The sequence below is a fragment of the Salvelinus sp. IW2-2015 genome, linkage group LG14 (genome assembly GCF_002910315.2).
Source record: "Salvelinus sp. IW2-2015 linkage group LG14, ASM291031v2, whole genome shotgun sequence".
Classification (NCBI taxonomy): domain Eukaryota; kingdom Metazoa; phylum Chordata; class Actinopteri; order Salmoniformes; family Salmonidae; genus Salvelinus; species Salvelinus sp. IW2-2015.
Window position 1 is genome coordinate 4740059 of NC_036854.1, and position 8724 is coordinate 4748782.

The 8724-nt window shown below is 41.3% G+C and overlaps 1 protein-coding gene across 1 annotated transcript; it reads left to right on the forward strand.

Moving 5' to 3' along the window:
* The first annotated feature begins 1528 nt into the window (after positions 1-1528).
* On the forward strand, positions 1529-8366 carry LOC111973228 (zinc finger protein 770-like). Its single transcript, XM_024000519.2, has 2 exons — positions 1529-1618; positions 4726-8366. The coding sequence occupies exon 2, from the start codon at positions 4754-4756 to the stop codon at positions 8186-8188; it is 3435 nt and encodes a 1144-aa protein (XP_023856287.1). The 5' UTR covers positions 1529-1618; positions 4726-4753; the 3' UTR covers positions 8189-8366.
* The last annotated feature ends 358 nt before the right edge of the window (positions 8367-8724 follow it).

Sequence of the window (8724 nt, forward strand, 5' to 3'; positions counted from 1 at the left end):
AAGGGCTTTATAAATACATTTGATTGACATCAGCAGCCATGTCAATCACAATGTACAACCAACCACACAATAATGTAATATGAATGGAATCGATAGACGTATTCTGTGACTAATGGGAATAATGTGTTTTCATCACTCCGTACCAGAGGAGCTTTGGGTTCGGCATCAGAGTCAATAGAACCCTGCTTGAGGAGATGGTSCAGCATGTTACAGGCAAGTCCAGGGGAGGGAGCCAACTCTCTGTGATTCAATCAGTCAGCCTGGCCCTCAGCCAAGTGCCAAGATCTGCCCATCCCTGTATGCTACGCAGATTAGCTGCACATGCATGATGAGGAATGAAGGAACTTGTCATTATTTGCATCATTCCACAGAGATGCGGACTGAGTGGGGAAAGCGATGGGTCCAGGCTTGTCATGTTCCACGGGCAGGTTGCAGAGGGAGCGGAGCAGGGAGATCTTTTTCACTGTAAATCGAAATCCCACTTTGAATTGTCAACAACAACAAAAAGGATGTATTGTTAATGTCCTACTGTTTGAATATACTTACTGTAGACCGCTCATATGTCAGGCTGAAAGCAAAATTGTAAATCTAAGTGGTAAAATGATCGCTCATTAAAAAAAAATGGAGATGTCACTCTATGCAACTGTTATGACTGATTTGACTTCCAGCTCATTGCAAGTGTTCCACAGTGGTTAATAGTATAGCTTTGACCCCTTTAACTGTCAATGGGATAAATGGTATCTCAACAGAAGAACTGAAAGGAATTGGCTACATTTCAWTGCTACTGTTTTGGATGGTAATACATATCTATTCTTCTGAAAACTTTAGGAAAATGGTAGCCTGGATGCCGACCTGTCWTCGCTCTCTTGCCAACTCTTTATAGAGTTGTCATGCCAAACATTTAGCTTGACAATGTCGTAGGCAAAAGCACAGATCTGGGACCAGGCTAGGAAAATGGTGCATGCATCACCCAAGGCATGCTTCTAATATATTATACTCTATTGTCAGTGTGAACTTTCAGGAGTAAATCAGATTAGGCTACTGAATATTCTATAGTGATGTCTCAACAACAACGACAGGACTTGGGGACAGCCTTGCTCTGCATTTCTATAATTTATGAGAGATAAGACTAAAAAGTAGAGCCTCCCTGTTAGATTGCTTTTCTTGTTTTTACATTATACTATTTTCTATGCTAACCTTTTATGTTATATTCTATAGAATATTTAGAGTAGAATAATATAATATTATGTTACATATTATGTTAATATTATGTTTAAAAATATATACAAATACCTACCATCAAATCGGACCCATAGTTTACCACGATTATTGCGTACAATCAGATTTGTCCGAGAATCTGATCACATTTAAATTTTCTGAGCAATTCACCATGCATTCCGCAGTGGATGATAAACCTGGGAACCAAGTATTGCGATAACGTTTCCGCCCGTGCACTTATAATTGCCGTCAGTTGAAGGCTTGTTTTGGRGAAAGTGAACGTTTTAGCATAACGTAAGATAGATAGCAAGCTAAATGCTTATTTTGTCAAATAATAACAGTATTTGTTACTTAATAGCTTGTGGGGCGTGATTTAGCCATTTCTAAAGGTTGCCATAAGGTGAGTTGGCAGAAATTAATCGAATGAATGTTGTTTCATAGCACCATTTGTGGGTATCTAATGTTAGCTAGCTAGCTCTGTTTCAAAAGTAACTAGCCTCCCTTGTTGGCTAGCTAGCTAGCTAATGTTTGTAAAAATGTTATTCTGTTGGATATTATTTGGTAACACTTCATTTTAAGGGCTTATTACAGTGTAACTACTACTGTAACAAGTATTGTAACGTTAGTTGATTGTAATAACTCATAGGTACACTGTAATAACATCATGTAACGTTAACTGTTGGTAATTGCAGTCTGTAATTACAGTGGTTTAACAACAAATAAGTGTTTATTTTCCTCTCAGCGGCATCCGGCTCAATAGTAACTGTCATAAGGTCGTAATCTCTTGTGGACAGATGCGCTGGGTGTTGCGAGATTTGAACAATTGGAGGCTCAATAGGCTATAATTACCTACCTGTGAATGCGCACTCTTTAAAATCTCCACTCAATGTTGTTGCTAGCACATTACCCCAAAAAGTGTGCCATCTGGGTTAACATGGTTGAGTTTACAAAAACAGATCAAATATAGATAGGTCAACCTCACTGACTGGGGTCTACCATACGGGTGTCATCCCAGATAGCGGCAGGTAGCCTAGTGGTTAGCCGTCTGCTCGGGTTCGAATCCCCGAGCAGACTATGTGAAAAATGCATCGATGTGCCCTTGAGCAAGGCGCTTAACCCTGTAAGTCACGCAATATTATTTAAAATTATAAACGCATAATGAATGCATATGTTACCCATTATGATAAACCCATAAGTACCACACAGAGTACATAATATATCTGCATAAGTACAATGTATTTACAAGGTGCTACACAGGATTTCGCTTGTAAAAATTAATTGTATCTTATGGGGCACTTGTAATTCACGTGTACTTATACACTGGGTGTACGAAACATTAGGAACACCTGCGCTTTTCATGGGTGACCAGGTGAATCCAGGGGAAAGTTATTTATGGCACTTGTTAAATCCACTTCAATCAGTGTAGATCAAGGGGAGGAGACAGGTTAAAGAAGGATTTTTAAGCCTTGAGACAATTGAGACATGCATTGTGTATGTGTGCCATTCAGAGGGAGGGTGAATGGGGAAGACAAAAGATTTAAGTGCCTTTGAACAGGGTATGAGTATGTCAAGAACTGCAACGCTGCTGGGTTTTTCACACTCAACAGTTTCCCGTGTGTATCAAGAATGGTCCACCACTCAAAGGACATCCAGACAACTTGACACAACTGTGGGAAGCATTAAGAGTCAACATGGGCCAGCATCCCTGTGGAACGCTTTTGACACCTTCTAAAGTCCATGACCGGACAAATTGAGGCTGTTCTGATTGCAAAAGGGAGTGCAACTCAATATTAGGAAGGTTTTCCTAATGTTCCTCACAACCTGGCCCTTATTTTAAGGCTTCTGGAAGTTCCATCCAAGTGGGAGGATAAACACACTAGTACACCACAGAGTACATGTAATATCTGTATAAGTACAATGCAATTACTAGGTGTTACGCTTAATTTTAACTAGCTAAATCCTGTGTATCTTGAGGGGTTCTTACTTAAGCAATAAGGCACGAGGGGGTGTGGTATATGGCCAATATACCACAAACCCCTGAGGAGCCTTATTGCTATTATAGACTGGTTACCAATGTAATTAGAGCAGTAAAAATACATGTTTTGTCATACCCGTGGTATGACATATATACCACAGCTGTCAGCCAATCAGCATTCAGGGCTCGAACCACCCAGTTTATAATTGTAATGAATGTGTACTTAGATAGTRCATTACCCATGCTGACCCTTATTTTAAGGCTTCCGGAAGCACCATCCAAGTGAGAAAATAAACACAGTAGTACACCACAGAGTACATGTAATACCTGCAGAAGTACAATGTAATTACTAGGTGTTACACAGGATTTAGCTAGTTAAAATGAAGTTCATCTTGGTGTACTTGTAATTATTGTGTACCTACAACACTAGGCTAGCTAGCAAATGCTAGCGAACTACCTATGCTAAATCGTCCAGCCGAATTCATGTATTCCAAAAAGCTAAAACAAATTACATGGAAAACATACCTTCTCTCTCCTGTATTGACGTTTTTTAACCTACAACACTTTGTATCTTTTGCGGCAATCAAGCATGTCTGTATTTTGCACACTGACATTCTTCTTGACCCTGTTTTATGCGCACTGTATCAGCACATGGGGGCATGTTCGAGGTCGTTGTTATGTCGAGCGTGTTGTGCAGATGGACAGATCTTGCAATGATGTACAGTATGTATAAATCATTGAGGTCTTGACATGATGCCTTAATTCCTGTGATAAATAAATAATTGCTCCAATGCATCCCATCCAAAAGTGAGAATGTTCCTCAATAGTGAAACCCTTGCAAGGTTACATGACAGAATAAGAGTTTGCGTTATGACCATTTTAAGTAAATGTATAAACTATTATTCAACTAAGCTTAAAAGGCTTACAATTTGGCAAGCACGAATGACTATGTAACAACTTTAAACGTAACTTTTTATTAATGTGTCTAAAAAAAAAAATTTGATGGTTAATAACCTTTTACTGCAGTGGGCTAAATCAGGGTCACATAGAGTGTTTCTTCATAGTCTTAAACGTACTGTGAAACAAAAGTATTCAGCTCACACACATGGTTATGGGGTTAAAAAAAGAAGACACCTGTAGCATGTCAGATATTTCATTTGTGAACCCATTTTTGCCATTGCGCCTGGGCATCAGAATCCAGAGCCCTTTCTTGTAGAGTAGTGTCAATGAGGTGGTCGGTTTTCAATTGGCTAACCCTTATCATGTGGTTTGTGCKGAAATATGGTGCATTGGGATGCTATCGGAAACTTGAACATTTGTAACAAGCATGGTAACACGCATTCGTTTTTACACCCCTGTAATTACAGACTGCAGTTACCACCAGTTACATGTTGTTACAGTGTAACTATGAATTATTACAATTAATTACAATACTTGTTACAGTGTAATGACATATGTAATTGCACTGTAATAAGGACCCCATATAATACATAACAATATTTGTAAATGACTAAATGATTTGTTCACTACAGATGTTGTCCTTCCGTATTGGCAGCTGTGATGTGCCACGGTGGAACTAGAATGATGTTAGTGGACACAATGCTAGCCAGGCAACATGGACCACAGGAGGCCTTTGGTGTTATGGAGAAGACGCCACAGGGCAGGAATTATCAGTGTGTCACATGCTTGAAATGTTTTTCCGCCCCATCCAAGCTACAGAGGCACATCCTTTCACACACAGGACAACGACCATTTGGGTGTCACCTCTGTGAAAAGGCATTTCGACAACTAGCACACCTGAAACTCCATCTTAACACACATCTTTATCCAAAACGAACTGAACAGAAGAAGATGAATGTAAAGTATATCTTGCTTCCAAGTGGATATGAAAATACCCCTCCTGTAAAGATAGACAACTCAAAAGCATGTTTGCAGACAGGCTCCTTGGACCCAGACAGTGCAGAGGACACATTAGAGGTGGACATCAGGCCTACTGCACCTGTCCACATAATTGAGGAAAACTCTCTCTGTTCCCCTGGCTGTATCGCTGAACTATATCCCCCACACTCTGAGGTCGAGAGGTTTGAGAAGCAGCACACAGAAGAGGAGCCAATTAGGAACCACGATGACTGGAGTGAACCTGAGAAACAGACACTGGATGAGGATAGATCCTCCAGAGATGAAACAGTGGACAAACATACAAAAGTAATTGAGAATTCAAACTCTCATAAATGCCCTGAGTGCTTTAAGTGCTTCAGCGCCCCGTCCAAATTAAAGAGGCACTGCCTGATTCACACAGGCCAGAAACCATTTCAGTGCTACCTATGCCGGCGTGCTTTTAGGCAGCTGGCCCATCTTAAGGTACACTACAGCATTCACTCAGGGGTCGCAAAGTCTAGAAGTCTCAAATCTTTCTCTCAACCCCAGAGGTCAAAAACCTGGCCAAGGAACTATCCATGTAACATTTGTGGCAGGAGATTTAAACAGAAGAGACATTTGATAGTTCACCAGCGAACTCATCAAGGTCCAGATACTGCTGCGCACCATGATAAGTTAGATAATACGAGTAAGGCCTGCCTTCCAACTCACACTGACCATGCTTCCCAAGTAGATTTCTCAATCTCTGAAAATGCTATAGCGTACAATACAGAGCTGAATGAAAAGAGTCAGATACATGTTGTTGAAGGGTTAGACATCTTATCTGAAGAATGGCATAACAGTGCAAAGCATGCGTCACAGGACATTGACCTCACTCGCTCCTCAGACAGAAACAATAAGTCATCTGTGTCTAATCGCACTGACCGTACAAACACAGGTAAGGTAAGGGAAAATCAGTGCATGCTGTGCCTAAAGAAGTTTGACTATCCCTCCAAACTCTCCCGACATCTATTGGTCCACATGGACATCAAGCCGTTCGGATGCACAGTCTGTAGTAAGTCTTTCAGACAGCTCTGCCACTTACAGAATCACATGAAGGCGCACCACGTAAAAAGCGACAATGTTTTGAAAAGTGTAGAAGATGCTCCCGACCAACCAGGTGTTATTCTATTAAAGGACACGTCTGTTTCTGAGATGAGGAGAAATCAAAGTGAGCATTTAGACCAAGTTTCTCAACCTCAGGAAGGCAGCAGAGACATCAGTGAAGTTGGTTGTTTTCTAAGCCAGTATGTTCTACCTGTCAGACCTACCTTAAGTCATTGCTCCACTGACAGTCTCTACAACTATGGTGCTCAACAACCTACATGGAACCCCAGTGGGAAGCTGCTACCTGGATTGGACTGTGATACAGTAAACAGGAAGTCTGCAGCGCAGCCTGTGTCTCTCAGACAAGGACATAACACAGACTACACAAATACCAGTGATGTGTTTGAAAGCACACCAACACACCAATCACTGGTAGGCATATCTAAACAAAGGAGTTGCATCTTTCAAAACAAACCCACAATCCATGGCAGAGGGCGTTATAGTTGCCCAATTTGTTCAAAGCGCTTTGATGCTCCGTCCAAGCTACAGCGGCATTCCCTGATCCATACAGGACAGAGGTCCTATCAGTGCCCCACTTGTCTCAAGACATTTAGACAAAAAGCTCATCTGAAGGTGCACCAGTCTGTTCATGAACAAAGAAAAGAGGCTAAACCCTCTACTAGTCATAGTGAAGACCGAGATACCAAGTCTTTCTCAAGACCAAAAAGGACCCCATCTTCAAATGAAAAGGACGTAGTCTTTTGTAATAGGAGTCAGAAGACATCACGTGACAGTGATCTCTCTGCTGTTCCTCCAACTCAATCCAACTGCCCCCTGACAAACAACGTCAACAGCCCACCTCCGCCTTCTGTTGCACCTAGGAAATTGGGGGGGTACCAGTGCATGGCCTGTCTAAAGAAGTTTGACTATCCTTCTAAACTCTCCCGACATCTCTTGGTCCACATGGGCATCAAGCCTTTCAGATGTGCCGTCTGTAGTAAATCCTTCAGACAGCTCTGCCACCTACAGTCTCACATGAAGGTCCACAATAGTAAGACCACACTGCATGAGGATGGTCAACAGAGGAACATCAACTTGGCTCAACTGGACAACATTCCCCCTGAGGCTGGGGTTGTTTCGGAGGGACACGTCTTTCCAGCAAGTCTTCATCCAGATGAACCAGGCCCAAGTCAAACTTTTGGAAATAACATACAAAATAGTAATGGTGGTGAATCCTTATCTCACTACTGTTCAACAGAAAGCACGAACCAATCAACAGAAATCATCAGAAAGAATGAAACAACCCCAACCCCTGAACAGTCAGAAGACATGAAAAGTATGAAGTCAGAAAATAACTGCCTAGTGGAGCAGAAATGTATCACGCCTCCTCAACTGACAACGAGCACTTGGAATACTGCTGAAGAGAAACATGTGGACAAGTTTCCCTCGGATGAATATTATGGACAGCAAAACCACCCCCTGATTCCCAACTGGTTAAACCCCTATCCATATCAACAAGAAACCACAGATAACAAACAGACATATCCAATTGCTACCCACCGGCTTCCTTACCTGGAGGAACCAGGACCTAGCCACAGTGACCAACCGGAAATACCAGTTGATGTGAATCACAAGTTAAATCTATATCAATCCCCTTTAGAATCTCCTAGCACTAATTCACAATATGGAGCTAAAGAGGAGGAAAGGTTGGAGGTTGGGCTTAGGTCAGAGTTTAATGTTACATACAAGTCAGAACCTCCCAACGACCTTCAAGGCTGCTCAGACTGTAGTCAGTGTTTTACCACCAAGGGGAAACTGAATCATCACAGGTGTTCTCCAAGACATTCAGTTGAAGAGAGACAGGCGAACTCATATCGGTGCGCTATCTGCTTCAAAAGCTTTGAGGCTCCCTCGAAATTGAAAAGACACTATGTTATCCACACAGGCCAAAGGCCATTTGAGTGTACAGTGTGTGGAAAGTCTTTCACCCAGGCAGGCCATTTGAAGACACACCTGCAAATCCACAGGTAAAAGACTTGGGACATTCACCTAGTGTATAACGACTCTAATCACAGATCTCCACACACTCGTATCTTACTTCTATTTACCATTCTCCTCTACTCTCCAACATTAGGTTTTTGAATTGCAGAATATACCTTTTATTATGTATATTTTTCTGTCTTTCTATTCTGTCTTATTTTCTTGACGTGGCTTTTATAGATGGTGTTATATGGTTTAATGACTTTGTACTATATAGTAATGTACGTGTGGTGTATTAATTGGTTTTAACAATCTGCCTATTGTGATATTGCATGTTTATGTGTTGCCTGCATTATGAATATGTAAATATGACAGCAGTCGGTACTTCTGTTTCACACACAAAGTACACACTAATGCAAATGTGTCTTTAAGGCAATACTCTGGCTGGCCATGGCATTATGGTGCTAGTTGGTTATAGCTAAAACAATATACATTTTGGGTAGGTCTTGTTTTTGGAACTGAGGTAGGCATTATTTAATCTGAAAAACATTCTGAAAAATGTTGAGGATCTTAAAGAGTAGACAACC

Bases quoted from the DNA above. Each gene is read 5' to 3' on its own strand.
- LOC111973228 (XM_024000519.2), top strand. From the start codon at position 4,754: ATGTGCCACGGTGGAACTAGAATGATGTTAGTGGACACAATGCTAGCC.